The following is a 23,886-nucleotide window of genomic DNA, read 5'->3' on the forward strand; positions in this document are numbered from 1 at the left end:
AGTACAGTTTTCGGCTACTCTACCCACCTCTGCCAGTGAGCTACCGTATTGTTCGGACTATAAGTCGCAGTTTTTTTCATAGTTTGTCCAGGGGTGCGACTTATGTGCGAAATTATGAACACATTACCGTAAAATATCAAATAATATTATTTAGCTCATTCACGTAAGAGACTAGACGTATAAGATTTCATGGGATTTATCGATTAGGAGTGACAGATTGTTTGGTAAACGTATAGCATGTTCTATATGTTATAGTTATTTGAATGACTCTTACCATAATATGTTAGGTTAACATACCAGGCACCTTCTCAGTTGCTTATTTATGCCTCATAACGTACACTTGTTCAGCCTGTTGTTCACTATATCTTTATTTATCGATTCTTGGTGTTGGGTTTTATCAAATACATTTCCCCCAAAAATGCGACTTATATGTTTTTTTCCTTCTTTATTATGCATTTTCGGTAGGTGCGATTTATACTCCGGAGCAACTTATTCTCTGAAAAATACGATAAATGGCACAGGCAGTCCACTCATTGTCTAGTGCAGCTCTTAAAGCGTTGTCAAGTGAGGTTTACACTAGCTGGCATCCTTTACACCTCTGTGTAAAAATAAAAATAAATATTGTATTGGAAGTTGACACTTAGAAAAAATCCCCACTTTATTTTGGAAGGGTTGGTACGCGAAAAGTTGACACTTAGAAAAAATCCCGACTTTGTTTTGGAAGGGTTGGTACGCGAAAAGTTGACACTTAGAAAAAATCCAGACTTTGTTTTGGAAGGGTTGGTACTCCAAAAGTTGACACTTAGAAAAAATCCCGACTTTATTTTGGAAGGGTTGGTACGCGAAAAGTTGACACTTAGAAAAAATCCAGACTTTGTTTTGGAAGTGTTGGTACTCCAAAAGTTGACACTTAGAAAAAATCCCGACTTTGACACTTAGAAAAATTCCAGCTTTTTTTCCCTCTGACTTCCATTAAATAGAGGGACTTTTTTCATGTTTCTGTGGCTGTTGGGTGTTTATGCTGCTCTTTTTTTTTTTTTTGCTGCAGCTGTTACATATACTGTAATATTGTACATGGTAATATATATATATTGTATATACTATATACTGTATGTATAATATGTAAATATTACATATATGTTATATCAATATTGCTACTATGGTACATTTTAAGCCTATTTTATACCTTCTGTTTTTGCATTATCCTTTCCATCCTTTGTAACTGAGCAGGAACAACTGAGTGGAACAATTTCCCTTCTGGATCATTAAAGTTTGTGTAAGTCTAGGTCTGGACGTGGATTTACCTTTGGATTTCGGCGGACAGCACTTGCTGAATTGGAAAATGAAGCTGTCAGAGCGCACGGTTTCCTTCTGGTAGCAGCTGAGCAGATCCTTCAGGCTGCTGAAGTTCCTTTTGGTTCCGCTCAGGTTGTACTCCCCGCTGGCAGACCTGGTTATCTGGCAGTGCTTGTATTCTACAGCGTCGTACACCTGGAGGTGAACACAAGAGGGTGGCAGCAAAATGAAGCAAACTAATAAAATTAAAAAAAAAGAAAGCCTGCAGAGGTGTCAGCTAGATCTGTGGTTCTCAAACTTTTGTCACCAAGCAACACCTCAGAAAAAAACTAAGTACCAACATAATGACCAACATTAAAATAAGGTAGTGAAGTAGCCTTAAGTATTCATTAAAAACATGGCCTGGTTTATATTTTTGGCGACGTAACATCACAGTTTGAACAGCAACGTGTTTGAATATGTAGAAAATAAAACTATACTATAATCCGGTGGTTCTCAACCTTTTTTCAGTGATGTGCACCCTGTGAACATTTTTTTTAATTCAAGTACCGCCTAATCAGAGCAAAGCATTTTTGGTTGAAAAACAGAGATAAAGAAGTAAAATACTATGTCATCATTTTCTGATGTATTCAATTGTATAACAGTGCAAAATATTGCTCATTTGTAGTAGTCTTTCTTGAACTATTTGGAAAAAAACTAAAAACTTGTTGAAAAATAAACAAGTGATTCAATTATAAATATAGATTTCTACACATAGAAGTAATCATCAACTTAAAGTGCCCTCTTTGGGGATTGTAATAGAGATCCATCTGGATTCATCAACTTCATTCTAAACATTTATTCTCAAAAAAAAGAAATCTTTAACGTCAATATTTACGGAACATGTCCACAAAAAATTTAGCTGTCGACACCGAATATTGCATTGTTGTACTTTTTTTACACAGTTTATAAACTTACATTCATACTTTGTTGAATTATTATTCTATAAATATATTTATAAAGGATTTTTGAATTGTTGCTATTTTTAGAAAAATTTTTAAAAAATCTCACGTACCCCTTGGCATACCTTCAAGTAGCCCCAGGCGTACCCCCATTTGAGAACCACTGCTATAATAAAATAATTCTTTGGTGTACCCCTAAAGCAGGGGTCTGCAACCTAAAATGATGAAAGACCAAAAATACAAAAACAAATCCGTCTGGAGCCGCAAAAAATTAAAAGCCATATTACATACAGATAGTGTCTCATGAGATATAAATTGAATTAAGACGACTTAAAGGAAACCAAATAAGCTGAAATATAGCTAGAAATGAGGCATAATGATGCAATATGTACATATAGCTAGCCTAAATAGCATGTTAGCATCGATTAGCTTGCAGTCATGCAGTGACCAAATATGTCTGATTAGCACTCCACACAAGTCAATAACATCAACAAAACTCACCTTTGTGCACTCATGCACAACGTTAAAAGTTTGGTGGACAAAATTGGACTAAAAAAGAAGTGGCATAAAACACGTCTTAGAAAGTCGGAGAAAGTTATACATGTAAACCAGGGGTGTCAAACTCAAATACAGAGTGGGCCAAAACAAAGCCGCAGGCCGAGGTTGAACAAATTAACCTTTTAATGGGGACCCAAACAAGTTTTGCATTGAATATTGAACAAGCAAGGCTTATATAACTTTCTAGTGACATGCAAAATCCAGTTTCAAATAATAATAATCATTAAAAAATATCAATGGCATAAAAATTGAATGCCTCTTTTTGGCGGTGGGGTTGAGGTGCACAGGGTTTGGTGTATTGTAGCGTCCCGGAAGAGTTAGTGCTGCAAGGCGTTCTGGGTGTTTGTTCTGTTGTGTTTAAGTTGTGTTACGGTGCGGATGTTCTCCCGAAATGTGTCATTCTTGTTTGGTGTGGGTTCACAGTGTGGCGCATATTTGTAACAGTGTTGTTTGTACGGCCACCCTCAGTGTGACCTGTATGGCTGTTGACCAAGTATGCGTTGCATTCACTTGTGTGTGTGTGTGTGTAGAACGCCAAAGGCAGTGCCTTTAAAGCCCATACCAAATATTGTTGTCCGGGATGAAATTCGGGAGGGGCACTGAACTTCGGGAGTCTCCCGGGAAAAATCGGGAGGGTTGGCAAGTAAGAGTATTAGCGGTGAATGCGGTGTTACAGCGGCTGTAATGTTAATTTGATATTGCCTCAAGGGCCAGAGTTTGACACCCATGATGTAAACAAACTACGCTGAGTTCAAGGACCGCCAAAATTAGTAGGAGAAAACGGCGCTCGCCAAATACTAGAATCAGTGAAGCATGTTTAATAAAAACAGTGTGCCTTATAACAAGTAGGGAGGTTTGTGTCATGTTTGTCGTCCTACAGAAACCATATTAAAACAAAAAATATATTTTTTTATATTTTTGTCCCCTTATCTTTTTCATACATTTTTGAAAAAGATCCAGAGAGCCACTAGGGCGGCGCTAAAGAGCTCTCGAGCCGCGGGTTGCCGACCCCCGCACTAGAGGAAGCCCATGTACCACACTTTGAGAATCCCTGTTCCCCTGAGAAATGCATTCATGTCATGTTTTGAGTAGATTTTTTGTCCTCTTAATTTCCTTCATTGACACACTTTCCGTACCTCAACGGGGAACGTCAGAAAGTACTTGTCGTAGTCCTTCGGACTACACCTTAAAATGTACAAGCCACGCTTGTTTGCAGATTTCTGAAGTCGGCTGATGGCAAACTCCATCCTGCAAGAAAACAAAACCTCAGCAGATGCAAGTACGGAAACAGGGTCAGCTCCCCCTAATGGGATTTGGGATACCACTTACGAGACGGGGCCGTGGCAATGAGAGGCAATGGCCTCCACCAGCCGAGGAGGCGCCACTTCTTTACAAAGGTAGTGGTGCGCGTCTGTGGTGAGTCGATAGTGGCCGTCGATTAGGGACACAAAGGAGAGCGCTTCAGACAGACTCGGGAACTCCAACTCCTGGAAAACACAATTATCAAATTTTTTTAAAGCTATTAAAAGGCTTCTAAGGATTTTTCTAAGCTGGTAGAAAGGAAAGTTAAAGGGAAACTGCACTTTTATCAATTTACAGTCTTTATGTAGGGACAAGAACACAAGTTTTTTTCCTTTAATGCATTCTAAGTTGTAAAATACAGCAAGTCTGAGGTGGCTATCAAAGGGAGTACACTATTCCGCACATAAAGCCCTCAAACAGAAAAAAAAATGTCCTAAAAACGTCAACAATACTTCATTTACATCTCGAGACGTGAATATTACCCAAGTATTCACAATATTGTTATGATAAGCGCAAACGCAGACTAACAATTTTGAGAGCTCACTATCTTATGCTGCTATATTGACATTTTGAGCCGGTAAGCCGCTGCATTGCCTCAGAGTTAGTGAAAGTTATTTCTTATTGGGGGAGGGGGGGTATAGCTCGGTTGGTAGAGCGCCCGTGCCAGCAACTTGAGGGATCCAGGTTCGATCCCCGCTTCCGCCATCCAACTCACTGCCGTTGTGTCCTTGGGCAGGACACTTTATCCACCTGCTCCCAGTGCCACCCGCACTGGTTTAAATGTAACTTAGATATTGGGTTTCACTACGTAAAAGCGCCATGAGTCACTAGAGAAAAGAGAAAAACGAGCGTAAGCATCATGTAGCAGTATTTCTAAGTGCTAAACAAGAAATACAAACTACGAACATAATAAAACAATCCCTTACAGTACAATGTCGACTCTCATTAGGAGGGCGACTGATGGGATGTTCATCTTTCCGTTTAGATGAAGAATTAATCATAATCCTCACGTAGGTTTAAAAAAAAAAAACTAGCCGCAAACGAGCGTATTTTCGTTTATTCTCTTTCTCACCCTCTCCCGGGAACAAGTTGAATGTCAAAGTTCACCGACTTCTCAATTTATGGCCACTATCTTTTACTGTACAGTTGAGAGGTATGATTTATTAGTAAGTACAGTACAGTACATAGTATTCATATAGCGCTTTTCTCTAGTGACTCATGGCGCTTTTACATAGTGAAACCCAATATCTAAGTTACTTTTAAACCAGTGTGGGTGAACTTTGACTTGTTCCCCGGAGAGCGTGAGAAAGAGAGTAAACGAAAATACGCTCGTTTGCGGCTAGTTTTTTTTAAACCTACGTGAGGATTATGATTAATTCTTCATCTAAACGGAAAGATGAACATCCCATCAGTCGCCCTCCCAGTGAGAGTCGACATTGTACTGTAAGTGATTGTTTTATTAGGTTTGTAGTTTGTATTTCTTGTTTAGCACTTAGAAATACTGCTACATGATGCTTACTGTTTCACTAACGCGTAATCTGTTTAGCACCCAGCTTCTAAAAATTGTAGATTGTCCTCTTTATATTAAGGCTTAAAAAATATACGGTTCTGGATCATCATTTGTCCCAATGTATGTCATGAAGTCTGCCAAGAGTAGTAGTATGGTTGTCTTGTTCTTATTTGTCGCCTGAGTCGCCTGAGGATGATTCTCAGAAGCACGAGACTCGCTATTGGGAGGTTTTGAAGTTCACCAAAGGACGATGATACCGCTCTGTCGCCAGAGGCAGATTTTTGTTCCTGACCTCATCGATCGTCTTCACTTCACACTTTCCCGTCAGATGAAGCAACTTTCAGAGAGCAGGGTGGTGACCGGTTCGGAAAATGGGTGAGGTCGGTGAGGTCTTTCTTTGACAACGAGCACGAGGACTCGTCTTGAGTGTTGGGTTTGTGGAATGTTAGGAAGATGAGATGGGGATGGTTGGAGGGGGGCATCTCCTACAGATGAAGTTCTGGCTGTCGGGACCCGGGGTGGACCGCTCGCCTGTGCATCGGTTGGGGACATCTCTGCGCTGCCGACCCGTCTCCACTCGGGATGGTTTCCTGCTGGCTCCACTATGGACTGGACTCTCACTATTATGTTAGATCCACTATGGACTGGACAAAATATTATGTCGGACCCACTGGACATCCATTGCATCCGGTCTCCCCTGGTGAAGGGGGTTGTTGGGTGGATTACCCACATTTGCGGTCCTCTCCAAGGTTTCTCATAATCATTCTAATCGACGTCCCACTGGGTTGTGAGTTTTTCCTTGCCCTTACGCGGGCGCTGAACCGCGGATGTCGTTGTGGCTTGTGCGGCCCTTTGAGACACTTGACAGCTATATAAATAAACATTGATTGATTGATGATTGCATGGGGAGTCGATCGATCGAGTTGGTTTGTGTTGTTGTTGAAGGGGAAAGCCAACTTTGTGATGCGTCAGTGAAATAATGCATCGCCTTACGCTTAAAATGACCAAAATGTGTACATGTTATTGTAAATGTGTCTATCACTACATTACACACACACATATACATATATATATATATATATATATATATATATATATATATGTATATATAATCAATCAATCAATGTTTACTTATATAGCCCTAAATCACTAGTGTCTCAAAGGGCTGCCCAAACCACAACACGAACCACTATGACATCCTCGGTAGGCCCACATAAGGGCAAGGAAAACTCACACCCAGTGGGACGTCGGTGACAATGATGACTATGAGAACCTTGGAGAGGACGAAAGCAATGGATGTCGAGCGGGTCTAACATGATACTGTGAAAGTTCAATCCATAATGGATCCAACACAGTCGCCAGAGTCCAGTCCAAAGCGGATCCAACACAGCAGCGAGAGTCCCGTTCACAGCGGAGCCAGCAGGAAACCATCCCAAGCGGAGGCGGATCAGTAGCGCAGAGACGTCCCCAGCCGATACACAGGCAAGCAGTACATGGCCACCGGATCGGACCGGACCCCCTCCACAAGGGAGAGTGGGACATAGGAGAAAAAGAAAAGAAACGGCAGATCAACTGGTCTAAAAAGGGAGTCTATTTAAAGGCTAGAGTATACAAATGAGTTTTAAGGTGAGACTTAAACGCTTCTACTGAGGTGGCATCTCGAACTGTTACCGGGAGGGCATTCCAGAGTACTGGAGCCCGAACGGAAAACGCTCTATAGCCCGCAGACTTTTTTTGGGCTTTGGGAATCACTAATAAGCCGGAGTCCTTTGAACGCAGATTTCTTGCCGGGACATATGGTACAATACAATCGGCAAGATAGGATGGAGCTAGACCGTGTAGTATTTTATACGTAAGTAGTAAAACCTTAAAGTCACATCTTAAGTGCACAGGAAGCCAGTGCAGGTGAGCCAGTACAGGCGTAATGTGATCAAACTTTCTTGTTCTTGTCAAAAGTCTAGCAGCCGCATTTTGTACCAACTGTAATCTTTTAATGCTAGACATGGGGAGACACGAAAATAATACGTTACAGTAGTCGAGGCGAGACGTAACAAACGCATGGATAATGATCTCGGCGTCTTTAGTGGACAAAATGGAGCAAATTTTAGCGATATTGTGGAGATGAAAGAAGGCCGTTTTAGTAACGCTTTTAATGTGTGACTCAAAGGAGAGAGTTGGGTCGAAGATAATACCCAGATTTTTTACCGAGTCGCCTTGTTTGATTGTTTGGTTGTCAAATGTTAGAGTTGTAATATTAAATAGAGTTCGGTGTCTAGCAGGACCGATAATCAGCATTTCCGTTTTTTTGGCGTTGAGTTGCAAAAAGTTAGCGGACATCCATTGTTTGATTTCATTAAGACACGCCTCCTATATATATATATATGTATATATATATATATATATATATGTATATATATATATATATATATATATATGTATATATATATATATATATATATATATATATATATATATATATATATATATATATATATATATATATATATATATATATATATGTATATATATATATATATATACACTTACAGTGTGTATATAAAACGTTGTTGGAGGTTGGATGTTTTTTAAGAGCACTTTATGGGCGGAGTAGAGCAACTTCCATTAACTCTGTAGCTAGCTAAATAGATTTTTTCTTCCCGTTTATTTGTGAGTTAAAATGCATTAAAAAATAAAATGCGTATGTGTTCCTGTCTTACATAACGATTGTGCAGGATAGACAAAATAAAAAAAGTGCTGTTCCCCCGTTAACCACACTGGATTTTTATCCATCCATCCATTTCTACCGCTTGTCCCTTTTGGGGGTGCTGGAGCCTATCTCAGCTGCATTCGGGCGGAAGGCGGCGTACACCCTGGACAAGTCGCCATCTCATCGCAGGGCCAACACAGATAGACAGACAACATTCACACACTAGGGCCAATTTAGTGTTGCCAATCAACCTATCCCCAGGTGTATGTCTCGGGAAGTGGGAGGGGCCTATCCCCAGGTGCATGTCTTTGGAGGTGGGAGGAAGCCGGAGTACCCGGAGGGAACCCACGCATTCACGGGGAGAACATGCAAACTCCACACAGAAAGATCCCAAGCCCGGGATTGAACCCAGGACTACTCAGTACCTAATTTTTAATTATTCCTTGGTTGAAACCGGGCTAATGTATGAATGAAATGTTTTCCACGACTCACTTCTGGGACAATTTTCGACAGAGTTGAGGTGCAGAATCGATAATTGTCTGCAACATTTTGCTTGGAGCAGCTGGTAGAGAATACTATCCCCCCGATAATACTACCCTTCCTCGAAGGCCGTAAAATCACAGAAAGTCTGTTTACTTCTCTTTAGTTAGTTAAAAATGTAAACATCACACAGGAATTATGGGAAATGTAGCATTTCACGGATTCTGCTCTGCCCATGGTACGTTCCAGTCTGCACTGCACCCAAAATAAAGTGAACGCACCAAACCGTGATTGTGGTGTACGCTTACAAATCCTAGCAATCTATTCGCTTGACGGCTGCGTAACTTCTTGTTAGAATAATTCTATCTAAATTATCACAAAAACTTTGTTTTGAAATCAGTTCCCAGGGAGAAGACCAAAAGCTGTCTTTGAACCTACCAAGAGTAGGGGGGGAAGCAAAATGAAGGTGTTCCTGTTTCTTTCCTCTATTATAACCAACAGAAAGATATTGTTTTTACCCAAGGACTACAAAAGCGAAGAGGAAGCAGGACCAAACTTTTTTTTTTTAACTGTTTTACGAATGTCTCTTTGAACTCTTTTACGAACCTCATCTTTGAACTGTTTCACAACCTTTTCTGTGAACTGTATATGACCCTCGTCCTTAGAAACAGCTGTTGACATGTGGTCAGAGAAAGTCCAAATAAAGGGGGAGAAATACAATCTTTCGCCAGAGCGTGCTGAGATACTGTACAATGGTACAGTGTACAGGCGACTCTCCTCAATATTGAGTCCAAATTGAATTCTGTCTCTGTTTGATTCTTTGCTTCTTGTCTTGTTTAATAAATGTGATCAGTGTTTGAACCTGACATCTTCTACCTGGCATTATTGTTCAATTTGGCACTCGAATAATGCCCGTCTGGTTTAAAAAAAGAGGAAATTACCAGGATTTTGCCATCTTGCTTATTGATGGTGACCACACGGCTCTCAGACGTGGCTTCCTTGTTGGCATGTTTGATGCCTATGTCCACCACTTCAGGAAAGTCACAGAGTGTCTGCAGTTCCTGCAAAAGAATACAGGGAAATGTTAGAATAATCATGTATATATTATCACAACTTTAGTATGCTTAAAGTCCGTTGCTATAGTTATTAGCGATTGTGCTCAAGCTGCATTATTTCTATCTGTGCAAGGACAAAACTTCTTGTCTGAGGGGTGGCCTCAGACGCAGATCTTATCTTTGTTTTAGCCTGCTAACAGCCAAGGACTTCAAGGACCTCAACGAAGATAAGATGACAGCACACAGACAAAGCAGACAACAAGGAAATCACAAGGCCCAGCACATTCCGTCACATATTGTGCGTAGTGGACCTGCTTTGCATAATATGTGACTACTCCTTTTAAAGGCGGCCTCAGTGATGTTGACTATGGAACTCCTGAATAAATAGAAGGGCTCGGGAGATGAACCTTAGAGCGTAGGGTGAGACTGTGACTAACTGTGCAGCTCCGTGCGTTGTCCTCCTGAGCTAAATTGAACTCTGTCTCTGCATGGCTCCTTGCTTCTTGTCTGATTAATAGATGTCATCAGTGTTTCAACTTAACAGGAAGAACTCGGAATGCTTCCATTTATTCCGACGTCTTCAGGAAACGAACTGTGGCCTTAGCGGAGGTTTCTCCTAAGCTGTGTCTCCCATTAGATATTTGGATTACATAGTAACTGAACAATTAACACATATTTATTAACTACAGTGTATATATTATATAATATGTATTTAATTAACAGAACTCACAACCAATCTTTACCAGGAATGTTTGCTTAATACGCGTGAGCACCAACCTGGTCGGAATCTTTCAGCTTCTCCCGGCACCACTGGATGCCGGTGTCCGCCGCCACCAGGATGATGAGCTGCCCGCTGGATGCCTCCCGGACATTGAAGGTCTCCGTGTAGAAGGCCTTCTCCAGGGACTCCATGCAGATGAGGTATTTGAGCTTGAGGTCACGCACCGTGGTGCGGCACTGACCAAACTGCTGGATGAAGCGCTTGAAGCGAAAGCGGATGCGTTTGCGCGTCAGGAAGTTGCAGTCTTCGATCTGCGCTCGCATGTCCTTGGGCAGGAAGGACTTGTAGCTAGAGAGGGAGAGCGGGATATAAGTTATAGTCCTCATGCAGAGGTGGGTAGAGTAGCCAGAAATTGTACTCAAGAGTACTGTTACTTTAGAGATTTATTACTCAAGTAAAAGTAAGTAGTAGTCATCCAAATATTTACTTGAGTAAAAGTAAAAAGTATGTTGTGAAAAAACTACTCAAGTACTGAGTAACTGATGAGTAACCTGTTTAATGATTACGGCAACAAATAATGCACAAAAACATAAAAATAGCAACGAGCAAATTCAGAGCTAGGAATATCTCTTAAGCAACTAAAACAATAATATATATTAAATAATAATACATCAAAATAAAAAAAATAAGGCAAATTGAGCCACAATAACTTAACAGCACCATAGGCTCAGTAGGCATTCATCGATTGATTGATTGATTGATTGATTGAAACTTGTATTAGTAGATTGCACAGTACAGTACATATTCCGTACAATTGACCACTAAATGGTAACACCCCAATAAGTTTTTCAACGTTAATCAATTACTTAATAAATGACCAAGTCGAGGTGATCTACCTCATATATACATACACACACATATCATATATATATATATAATTTATAGTTATTTATTTTGCCGTTTTTGTTGACATGTTAAAGGTGTTTTAATGAATATACATGCATGTTTAACATATAGATTCATATCTTTCATGAAGACAAGAATATAAGTTGGTGTATTACCTGATTCTGATGACTTGCATTGATTGGAATCAAACAGTATAGTGCTGATAATGTCCACATTTTCAAATGGAGGAGAAAAAAAGTTCCTCTTTTCTGTCTAATACCACATGAAAGTCGTTGGTTTTTGGCATCTTATTTGTCCAGCTTCCATATTCGTTTTTATACACTTTACAGGAAATACATTGGCGGCAAACTCCGTAGCTTGCTCGCGCTGGCTTTCGGAGACTCTTATTTTGTTAGCGCAGGCGCGAAGGAGCGGCGCTTTTATTGTGAAGACAGGAACTGTGCGATCAGTCTTTAGGCTTTTGACGGGAAGTACGGTTGAAATAAAAAGTGTCTTTTTTCCTTTACACTTTTGATTGATTGATTGAAACTTTTATTAGTAGATAGCACAGTACAGTACATATTCTGCACAATTGACCACTAAATGGTAACACCCCAATAAGTTAGTCAACTTTTTTAGGTCGGATTCCACGTGTGACGGTCACGTGACCGCCTGGTTTTGTTTGATTGGTCCAACGTCACCAGTGACTGCATTTGATTGGTGAAACGCGGGCATGCGTAGATTCTACTTTGAATGCGTGTCTGACAAAATCAAAACAAACAAAGCGTGCATTAACAGATCGATTAAAAAAAGTAGCGAGTAACGAGCTGATTGTAGATAAATGGAGCCGAGTAAAAGTAGCGTTTCTTCTCTATAAATATACTCAAGTAAAAGTAAAAGTATGTTGCATAAAAACTACTCTTAGAAGTACAATTTATCCCAAAAGTTACTCAAGTAGATGTAAAGGAGTAAATGTAGCGCGTTACTACCCACCTCTGTCCTCATGCAACATTTACTTTGTCATGATGTTGTACGAGTGGCATGTGTTACTTTTCCTCTTATTCATGGACATGATACCACCACATCTGACCCACCCTGTGCGCTTTGTGTGGGCATAAAAAGAGGGAGGGAAAGGGCTTTGCTACACATCTTAAAAGTAAAGCCAGGACCTGTTAGGGTCAGGCGGGTGTCACTGCAGAGTGAGCAACCCTGTTTTGAATGTCATCTCAGGGCCTTCAATTGATCGTAAACAGACTTTTTGGTTTGTCTTAGAAAACGTTTCGCTGCTCATCCGAGTAGGCTTCATCAGTTCGTGCTTCTAGACTTCGATTGGTCAGATCCAGCCCAGTGGCTGGAACCCTCAAGTCGCTGCCACGGCGCTGATATATCCTTTTTAAAGGGGAACATTAGCACAATTTCAAAAGGGTTAAAAACAATAAAAATCAGTTCCCGGTGGCTTGTTTTATTTTACGAAGTTTTTTTCAAAATTTTGCACCACTCGGAATATCCCTAAAAAAAAGCTTTAAAGTTCTTGATTTTCCCGATTTGCGATGCGACTGTCCCTTTCCCTGTGACGTCATACAGGGCTGCCAATACAAACAACATGGCGGTTACCACAGCAAGATATAGCGACGTTAGCTCGGATTCAGACTCGGATTTCAGCGGTTCAAGCGATTCAACAGATTACGCATGTATTGAAACAGATGGTCGGAGTCTGGAGGCAGATAGCGAAAACGAAATTGAAGATATTGAGCGAATAGCTATTGACGCTATTCGGCCATAGCATGGGTGTACCTAATGAAGTGGCCAATAGCATGGCTGCCTTATTAGCATCGCCGGTAAAATGTGCGGACCAAACGATCAGGACTTTCGCATCTTGTGACACTGGAGCAACTTAAATCCGTCGATTGGTAAGTGTTTGTTTCGCGTTAAATGTGGGTATCTCGTTTCAAATGTACATACAGCTAGCGTAAATAGCATGTTAGCATCGATTAGCTGGCAGTCATGCCGTGACCAAATATGTCTGATTAGCACATAAGTCAACAACATCAACAAAACTCATCTTTGTGATTTAAATAAATAAATGGGTTGTACTTGTATAGCGCTTTTCTACCTTCAAGGTACTCAAAGCGCTTTGACATTACTTCCACATTTACCCATTCACACACACATTCACACACTGACGGAGGGAGCTGCCATGCAAGGCGCCAACCAGCACCCATCAGGAGCAAGGGTGAAGTGTCTTGCTCAGGACACAACGGACGTGACCAAGTTGGTACTAGGTGGGATTTGAACCAGGGACCCTCGGGTTGCGCACGGCCACTCTCCCACTGCGCCACGCCGTCCCTCGATTTCGTTGACTTAATCGTTACAAATGCATCTGCAGGTTATCCATACATCTCTGTGCCATGTCTGTCTTAGCATCGCCGGTCAAATGTGCAGACACTCTGGTACATTCAATGGGGGTCTGGCGGCAGATTTCTTGCCAGTGGTGCAACTTGAATCCCTCCCTGTTAGTGTTGTTACACCCGCCGACAACACACCGACGAGGCTTGATGTCTCCAAGGTTCCCCAAAAAATTGTCGAAAAAACGGAAAATGACAGAGCTGAGACCCAATGTTTACAATGGGTTGAAAATGAAAATGGCGGCTGTATTACCTCGGCGACGCCACATTCTGACGTCATCCCCTCCAGAGCGATAAACAGAAAGGCGTTTAATTCGCCAAATTTCACCCATTTAGAGTTCGGAAATCGGTTAAAAAAATACATGGTCTTTTTTCTGCAACATCAAGGTATATATTGACGCTTACATAGGTTTGGTGATAATGTTCCCCTTTAAAAAAAAAAAAAATGTATCATGTATGTATGTATTCCTGTATCCTGATATGTATCACTCTGTAAAAGACATTGCCAATAAGTAGTCTGACTAATGTTAAACACAAATGAACTTTTTTAATGTTTTATTAGTGGAAACAGGACTTATTGAGGTGCTTGCTTACCTTATAGAGCGGTAAATGTCCAGCGGCAGAATCTGCCTCTCCTTGGCGGTCCGAGTTATGTCCAGCACAGCCAGACCCAGGCACTCTTCCTGGGTCTCGTGAGAGTTGGAGATCTGGACCAAGCCGCTTATAAAATCACTCCTCCACTGTGAGAAAAGAGGGGGGGGGGGGGATTAGCACAGTGCAGTTTTTCGACAATATTATCAGTGATCGCTTCTCGTCAGGGTCTCCAAAAAGAGCATCAAAAAGCTCCAGGACATCCAAAACAGCGCGGCGAGAATCCTGACGAGTCATATCACACCCATCCTCAAATCACTCCACTGGCTCCCTATTGTGTACTATATGTGTACTATGGCTATGAGTTGTTGTTTTTTTTCCCCCTTGGCCTCAGTCTGCACCCCCACTCCAGGGCCCAGGCTAAGACCGATTTTTTAAATTTTATTTTAATCTTCTATTCTTTTCTCCCATCCCCCCCTTGTTTACCTGTATGTCATCTTTTTTGTAGGGGGCGCTGGAAGCCGGCAGACCCGTCAGCGATCCTGTTCTGTCTCCCTGTAATGTTTGTCTGATCTTGAATGGGATTGTGCTGAAAATTGTAATTTTCCTGAAGGAACTCTCCTGACGGAATAAATAAAGTACTATCTAATCTATTGCATCCCGGACACAATTCCAGATTAACCTGCTAACTCATCAATGCATCTACTGCAACGCCCCCTCCTACCTTAAAGGGGAACATTATCACCAGACCTATGTAAGCGTCAATATATACCTTGATGGTGCAGAAAAAAGACCATCTATTTTTTTTAACCGATTTACAAACTCTAAATGGGTGAATTTTGGCGAATTAAACGCCTTTCAGTTTATCAAGCTGGAGGCGATGACGTCAGAATGTGACGTCGCCGAGGTAACACACCCGCCATTTTCATTTTCAACACATTACAAACACCGGGTCTCAGCTCTGTTATTTTCCGTTTTTTGGACTATTTTTTGGAACCTTGGAGACATCATGCCTCGTCGGTGTGTTGTCGGAGGGTGTAACAACACTAACAGGGAGGGATTCAAGTTGCACCACTGGCCCGAAGATGCCAAAGTGTCTGCCGCCAGACCCCCATTGAATGTGCCGGAGTGTCTCCACATTTGACCGGCGATGCTAAGGCAGACATGGCACAGAGATGTATGGATAACCTGCAAATGCATTTGTAACGATAGTCAACAAAATCACAAAGGTGAGTTTTGTTGATGTTGACTGCCAGCTAATCGATGCTAACATGCTACGCTAATCGATGCTAACATGCTATTTACCGGCGGTGCTACAGCAGACATGGATCAGAGATGTATGGATAACCTGTAGATGCATTTGCAACTATATTAAGTTTCCTTCCACCCACATTTAATGCGAAACAAACACTTACCAATCGACGGATTTAAGTTGCTCCAGTGTCAAAAGATGCGAAAGTCCTGATCGTTTGGTCCGCACATTTTACCGGCGATGCTAACGCAGCTATTTCGGCCATGCTATGGCTATGAATAGCGTCAATAGCTATTCGCTCAATAGCTTCAGTTTCTTCTTCAATATTTTCACACTCCAACCATCTGTTTCAATACATGTGTAATCTGTTGAATTGCTTAAATCGCTGAAATCCGAGTTTGAATCCGAGCTAATGTCACTATATCTTGCTGTGGTATTCCCATTGTTTGTTTACATTGGCAGCACTGTGTGACGTCACAGGGAAATGGCCAGTGTCTTCGCAGAGAGACGAAAATAAGGCACTTTAAAGCTTTATTTAGGGATATTCCGAGAGCGGTAAAATTTTGAAAAAAACTTCAAAAAAATACAACAAGCCACTGAGAACTGATTTTTATTGTTTTTAACCCTTTTGAAATTGTGATAATGTTCCCCTTTAAGGACCTAGTTTCCCCGCAACCTTCGCTCCTCAAACACTAACCTCCTCAAACCCATCAAGACAAACTTACAATCAATGGGCCGTCGGGCTTTCTGCTCGACCGCACCCGAACTCTGGAATGCTCTTCCCGATCATCTTAAAGCACCACAGTCAGTTGACAGTTTTAAGAAGGGACTAAAAAAAACACCTTTTTAGCCCATCTTTTATCTAATTTCTCTGCCTTATTGTTTTTAAATATACTGCTTGCCTATCTGTTTTATACAGTGCTTTCATGCTTTTATTTCCATCTTTATGTTTCTGTTTTATCTAATATTTATCTAGTGTGTGTCATGCTTTCATTTATATTTTATTCTTTAATTACATATTTTAACTTTCGATTATTTTTAATTGTAATATTTTAAATCTTTATAGCATTTTGAGATTTTAACAAATGTAAAGTGCGTTACAAATGGAATTCAATATTATTATTACAAACCCCGTTTCCATATGAGTTGGGAAATTGTGTTAGATGTAAATATAAACGGAAAACAATGATTTGCAAATCCTTTTCAACCCATATTCAGTTGAATATGCTACAAAGACAACATATTTGATGTTCAAACTGATAAACATTTATTTATTTTGCAAATTATCATTAACTTTAGAATTTGATGCCAGCAACACGTGACAAAGAACTTGGGAAAGGTGGCAATGAATACTGATAAAGTTGAGGAATGCTCATCAAACACTTATTTGGAACATCCCACATGTGTGCAGGCTAATTGGGAACAGGTGGGCGCCACGATTGGGTATAAAAACAGCTTCCCCAAAAATGCTCAGTCTTTCACAAGAAAGGATGGGGCGAGGTACACCCCTTTGTCCACAACTGTGTGAGCAAATAGTCAAACAGTTTAAGAACAACGTTTCTCAAAGTGCAATTGCAAGAAATTTAGGGATTTCAACATCTACGCTCCATAATATCATCAAAAGGTTCAGAGAATCTAGAGAAATCACTCCACGTAAGCGACATGGCCGGAAACCAACATTGAATGACCGTCACCTTTCTATCCTTCAGACGGCACTGTATCAAAAACCGACATCAATCGCTAAAGGATATCACCACATTGGCTCAGGAACACTTCAGAAAACCACTGTCACTAAATACAGTTGGTCGCTACATCTGTTAGTGCAAGTTAAAGCTCTACTATGCAAAGCGAAAGCCCTTTATCAACAACATCCAGAAACATCGCCGGCTTCTCTGGGCCCGAGATCATCTAAGATGGACTGACGCAAAGAGGAAAAGTGTTCTGTGGTCTGACGGGTCCACATTTCAAATTGTTTTTTGGAAATATTCGACATCGTGTCATCCGGACCAAAGGGGAAGCGAACCATCCAGACTGTTATCGACGCAAAGTTCAAAAGCCAGCATTTGTGATGGTATGGGGGTGCATTAGTGCCCAAGGCATGGGTAACTTACACATCTGCGAAGGCACCATTGATGCTGAAAGGTACATACAGGTTTTGGAACAACATATGCTGCCATCTAAGCGCCGTCTTTTTCATGGACGCCCCTGCTTATTTCAGCAAGACAATGCCAAGCCACACTCAGCATGTGTTACAACAGCGTGGCTTCGTAACAAAAGAGTGCGGGTACTTTCCTGGCCCGCCTGCAGTCCAGACCTGTCTCTCATCGAAAATGTGTGGCGCATTATGAAGCGTAAAATACGACATCGGAGACCCCGGACTGTTGAACGACTGAAGCTCTACATAAAACAAGAATGGGAAAGAATTCCATTTTCAAAGTTTCAACAATTAGTTCCCTCAGTTCCCAAACGTTTATTGAGTGTTGTTAAAAGAAAAGGTGATGTAACACAGCGGTGAACATGCCCTTTCCCAACTACTTTGGCACGTGTTGCAGCCATGAAATTCTAAGTTAATTATTATTTGCAAAAAAAAAAAAAAAATTATGAGTTTGAACATCATTTATTTTGTCTTTGTAGTGCATTCAACTGAATATGGGTTGAAAATGATTTGCAAATCATTGTATTCCGTTTATATTTACATCTAACACAATTTCCCAACTCATATGGAAACGGGGTTTGTATTATTATTGAGCCCAGATAAAGCTGTGGACAACAGACATGATGTAATCTTTGCTGCCAAACCACCACCACCCGTGGCAGGGGGCAAGGTTTTTGAGAGCAGGTCTCCCGTACAAAGGCAAAACCTAGTAACTCACTTGCAGCTGGTTTTGAGAAAACAAAGGAAAACCAATCTATCTTGATGCTGTCTTACAAAGATCTACAAAGTCATCAAACGTATCGATGTTTTCTTAAGCTTTCGTTTTCTTGCCGATTGAGCCATGGATCGAATCTGCTCTCATGAACGTGTGCCCTTTTTCCAGATATTTTATCACAATCTCGGGTGGGCCCCATTCTGCGTTTGCACATTGGGCAAGAGCCGTGTACAGCGTCCAGTTTTTATTTTGACCTCCACAGCTATCTGCCCAAAAGAGTATGCAAGGGGAAGAATCAAGAACAATACATTTAATGAAGGTGCTTGCAACGTCCTGGGCCAATCTTCCAAATATCCCCTCGTGCCATAACATCACATAATCTGGTTGACCGTCGGCCCCCATTCGTGCAAATGTCTCATTAAAGACAATAAGGCGACTGACAAAGAAGTCCCTTAAGATACTAGGTTTTTCTGTTGTTGCTACAGGGTTATGTAGTAGTTGCTAGGTCCTGCCATGCGCGTAACAGCTTACAATATCGCATACACTAATGTAAAGCATATCACCTAGGACAGGGGTGCCCACACTTTTTCTGCAGGCGAGCTACTTTTCAATTGACCAACTCGAGGGGATCTACCTCATTTATATATATCATTTATATTTATTTATTTATGAAAGAGACATTTTTGTAAACAAGTTAAATGTGTTTAATGATAATACAAGCATGTGTAACACATATAGATGTCTTTCTTTCAGAAAGACAAGAATATAAGTTGGTGTATTACCTGATTCTGATGACTTGCATTGACTGGAATCAGACAGTAATGATGATAACGCCGGTTTTTGGCATCTAATTCATCCAGCTTCCATACGCTTTACAAGAAAAACATTGGCGGCAAATTCCGTAGCTTGCTTGATTGACATTCACGGCACCCGAGGGTCTTGTGAGATGACGCTGGCTGCTGCCAGTTCATTATTATGAAAAAATGACAGAGAGGAAGGCGAGAAACACTTTTTATTTCAACAGACTTTCGCGCCGTCCCTTCCGTCAAAACTCTAAAGGCCGACTGCACATTTCCTATCTTCACAATAAAAGCCCTGCTTCATGCTGCCTGCGCTAACAAAATAAGAGTCTCAGAAAACTGGCGTGCACAAGTGATGTGCACGCCAGCTTTCTGAGGGATCGCTTGTGCACGCCAGTTTTCCGAGACTCTGTATTTAGTTAGCGCAGGCAGCATGAAGCAGGGCTTTTATTGTGAAGATAGGAAATGTGCAGTCGGCCTTTAGAGTTTTGACGGAAGGTACGACGCGAGAGTCTGGTGAAATAAAAAGTGTTTCTCGCCTTCCTCTCGGTCATATTTTCATAATAATGATCTTGCAGCAGCCAGTGTGTTCTCACAAGACCCTCCGGTACCGTGAATGTCGTTTAAGTGACGTCTTGGTGAAGATTGATGATCACTAATTTTTAGGTCTATCTTTTTTAAAGGCCAGGCTGGAGATCGACTGACACACCCCCCGCGGTCGACTGGTAGCTCGCGATCGACGTAATGGGCACCCCTGACCTAGGAACTCCAAAATTATTATCAGCTCAGTTTTGACCAAAATTGAGTGACTGGGTTTTGCCTTTGGACGGGAGAGGTGTCCACAACCTCAATAGGAAAGGTAAACATTTGTGTTGACATGGACATGGAGAATGTGCTTTGTGAACCATTTCTAATTCGATTCATTGATTTATTGACAGAAAACAGTGTCTTCATCAGTGTTCCTGGTCAAAGTACTAAAGACTACGCAACTGATACGCGGAGAACAATTGATCTGATTGGCCAAATCCCGACAAACAACAAAGACTGACAAAACCCGTAGTGAGGTATTCACCTGAAAGAACAGGTATGACATCACATTGTCATCGAGGACAGGACTTTCCGATCCTTTCGTGACCCCGTATCGATGCGCCTGGGACGCCCCACCGCTGAACCAGCCAGGGTAGTAGTACCTGTTAAACAACAACATCGTCAGGCGGCATATTTGGAGGAAGAACCAGCTCTGGAGAAGGACGTCGGCTACCTTATTCTAAAAAACACATCTTCTGAGGCGGACTCGTCAAGGTGAAAAATGTGGTTGGGCGAGAACCACAGGCAGTCTCGCTCTCTGAAGATGCCAAAAAGGCTGCAGTAGAGAGGCGATACACCTGAAGATACACAAGGGGTACAAACACACATTGTGTCAGACGTGCATTGCTTAAATCCAAACCAGCGTCATTCCTAATTCCATCTCTGTTTACTCCGAGTAGTGAGACAACATGGTTCATTTTGGTAAAATATAAAATATCCCAACCCTACTTATGCAGAGGGTTTATTCACCTAAGCCAGGGCTTGGCAACCCAAAATGTTGAAAGAGCCAGATTGGACCAAAAATACAAAAACAAATCTTTCTGGAGCCGCAAAAAATTAAAAGCCATATTTCATACAGATAGTGTGTCATGAGATATAAATTGAACTAAGAGCACTTAAAGGAAACTAAATGAGGCATAATTTTGCAATATGTAAATACAACTAGCCCAAATAGCATGTTAGCACAGATTAGCTTGCAGTCGTGCAGTGACCAAATATGTCTTATTAACACTCCACATAAGTCAATAACATCAACAAAACTCACCTTTGTGCATTCATGCACAGCATTATAAGTTTGGTGGACAAAATGAGATGGAAAAAGAAGTGGCATAAAACACGTCTTAGAAAGTCGGAGAAAGAGAGCCAGATTGGACCAAAAATACAAAAACAAATCTGTCTGGAGCCGCAAAAAATTAAAAGCCATATTGCATACAGATAGTGTGTCATGAGATATAAATTGAATTAAGAGCACTTAAAGGAAACTAAATGAGCTCAAATATAGCAACAAATGAGGCATAATTTTGCAATATGTACATACAACTAGCCCAAATAGCATGTTAGCACAGATTAGCTTGCAGTCATGCAGTGACCAAATATGTCTGATTAACACTCCACATAAGTCAATAACATCAACAAAACTCACCTTTGTGCATTCATGCACAGCATTATAAGTTTGGTGGACAAAATGAGATGGAAAAAGAAGTGGCATAAAACACGTCTTAGAAAGTCGGAGAAAGAGAGCCAGATTGGACCAAAAATACAAAAACAAATCTGTTTGGAGCCGCAAAAAATTAAAAGCCATATTGCATACAGATAGTGTGTCATGAGATATAAATTTAACTAAGAGCACTTAAAGGAAACTAAATGAGCTCAAACATAGCTACAAATGAGGCATAATTTTGCAATATGTACATACAACTAGCCCAAATAGCATGTTAGCACAGATTAGCTTGCAGTCATGCAGTGACCAAATATGTCTGATTAGCACTCCACACAAGTCAATAACATCAACAAAACTCACCTTTGTGCATTCATGCACAACATTGTAAGTTTGGTGGAAAAAGAAGTGGCATAAAACACGTCTTAGAAAGTCGGAGAAAGTTATGCATGTAAACAAACCGCGGTGAGTTCAAGGACTGCCAAAAGTAGTAGGACAAAACGGCGCTCGCCAAATACTCGAATCAGTGAAGCATGTTTAATATAAACAGTGTGCTTTATAACAATTAGGGACGTTTGTGTCATGTTGGTCCTCCTACACAAACTATATTAATACAAAAATATATTTTTTATCTCTCATCTTTTTCCATTTTTCATACATTTTTGAAAAAGCTCCAGAGAGCCACTAGGGCGGCACTAAAGAGCCGTGGGTTGCTGACCCCTGACCTAAGCCCAAAAAGGATAGGAAGCTAATTGGAAGCAGCTAATAATTGGAGAGAAGCTGTTATTATTCTTATATCTAATTGATGATTAGGAGTGGGTGTGAATCTTTAGGCACCCAACGATTCGATCCGATTCTTGGGGGTGGGGGGGTGATTCAATTCATCACGAGTCTCCACTCAGCGTGATTTCTCAAATCAAACCAATTCTCGAAAAGTGTTAGTTAAAATGAAACTTTTTCAAAACAGGTTACAGCATATAAAAGCCTTTTCTGGTTGCGTGGAGATGGCCTAAAAAGTTATATTTTTTAAAAATGGATTCTTATTACTATATATCAGTGGTTCTTAACCAGGGTTCGATCGAACCCTCTGGGTTTGGTGAGTCGGCCTCAGGGTTTTGATGGAGCCTTTGCCTTTGTGTGAAATTATTAACACATTACCGTAAAACATGGGTGTCAAACTCTGCCCCGCGGCCCGTTTAATTTAATTTGGCCCTTGAGGCAATATCAATTTAGCATTAGAGCTGGCCCAACTATATTGGGGGCGTGCATTTAAGGCACTGCCTTTAGCGTTCTCGAAAACCTGTCATCACGTCCGCTTTTCCTCCATACTAACAGCTTGGCACTGTTATGCTGATGACACCCAACTCTACATGCCCCTAAAGCTGACCAACACGCCGGATTGTAGTCAGCTGGAGGCGTGTCTTAATGAAATTAAACAATGGATGTCCGCTAACTTTTTGCAACTCAACGCCAAAAAAACGGAAATGCTGATTATCGGTCCTGCTAGACACCGACCTCTATTTAATAATACAACTCTAACATTTGACAACCAAACAATTAAACAAGGCGACACGGTAAAGAATCTGGGTATTATCTTCGACCCAACTCTCTCCTTTGAGGCACACATTAAAAGCGTTACTAAAACGGCCTTCTTTCATCTCCGTAATATCGCTAAAATTCGCTCCATTCTGTCCACTAAAGACGCTGAGATCATTATCCATGCGTTTGTTACGTCTCGCCTCGACTACTGTAACGTATTATTTTCGGGTCTCCCCATGTCTAGCATTAAAAGATTACAGTTGGTACAAAATGCGGCTGCTAGACTTTTGACAAGAACAAGAAAGTTTGATCACATTACGCCTGTACTGGCTCACCTGCACTGGCTTCCTGTGCACTTAAGATGTGACTTTAAGGTTTTACTACTTACGTATAAAATACTACACGGTCTAGCTCCATCCTATCTTGCCGATTGTATTGTACCATATGTCCCGGCAAGAAATCTGCGTTCAAAGGACTCCGGCTTGTTAGTGATTCCCAAAGCCCAAAAAAAGTCTGCGGGCTATAGAGCGTTTTCCGTTCGGGCTCCAGTACTCTGGAATGCCCTCCCGGTAACAGTTCGAGATGCCACCTCAGTAGAAGCATTTAAGTCTCACCTTAAAACTCATTTGTATACTGTAGCCTTTAAATAGACTCCCTTTTTAGACCAGTTGATCTGCTGTTTCTTTTCTTTTTCTTCTATGTCCCACTCTCCCCTGTGGAGGGGGTCCG

General features: G+C 41.1%; 1 protein-coding gene across 2 annotated transcripts in view; it reads right to left on the reverse strand.

Moving 5' to 3' along the window:
* jak2b (Janus kinase 2b) overlaps positions 1–23,886 on the reverse strand; it is a 112,273-nt gene that overhangs the window by 65,445 nt on the left and 22,942 nt on the right. Inside the window, exons 3-10 of one of the 2 annotated variants that reach the window (XM_061895813.1) lie at positions 20,635–20,758; positions 20,446–20,563; positions 14,455–14,600; positions 10,627–10,918; positions 9,736–9,855; positions 4,125–4,282; positions 3,932–4,043; positions 1,305–1,491 (exon numbers count right to left, since the gene is read on the reverse strand). In XM_061895813.1, coding sequence (XP_061751797.1) covers positions 1,305–1,491; positions 3,932–4,043; positions 4,125–4,282; positions 9,736–9,855; positions 10,627–10,918; positions 14,455–14,600; positions 20,446–20,563; positions 20,635–20,758 — 1,257 coding nt within the window. The remainder of the gene's footprint in view (positions 1–1,304; positions 1,492–3,931; positions 4,044–4,124; positions 4,283–9,735; positions 9,856–10,626; positions 10,919–14,454; positions 14,601–20,445; positions 20,564–20,634; positions 20,759–23,886) is intronic. The other variant, XM_061895823.1, reaches the window with a different exon arrangement.

The sequence above is a fragment of the Nerophis ophidion genome, linkage group LG01, assembly GCF_033978795.1.
Source record: "Nerophis ophidion isolate RoL-2023_Sa linkage group LG01, RoL_Noph_v1.0, whole genome shotgun sequence".
In the NCBI taxonomy this organism is placed as follows: Eukaryota; Metazoa; Chordata; class Actinopteri; order Syngnathiformes; family Syngnathidae; genus Nerophis; species Nerophis ophidion.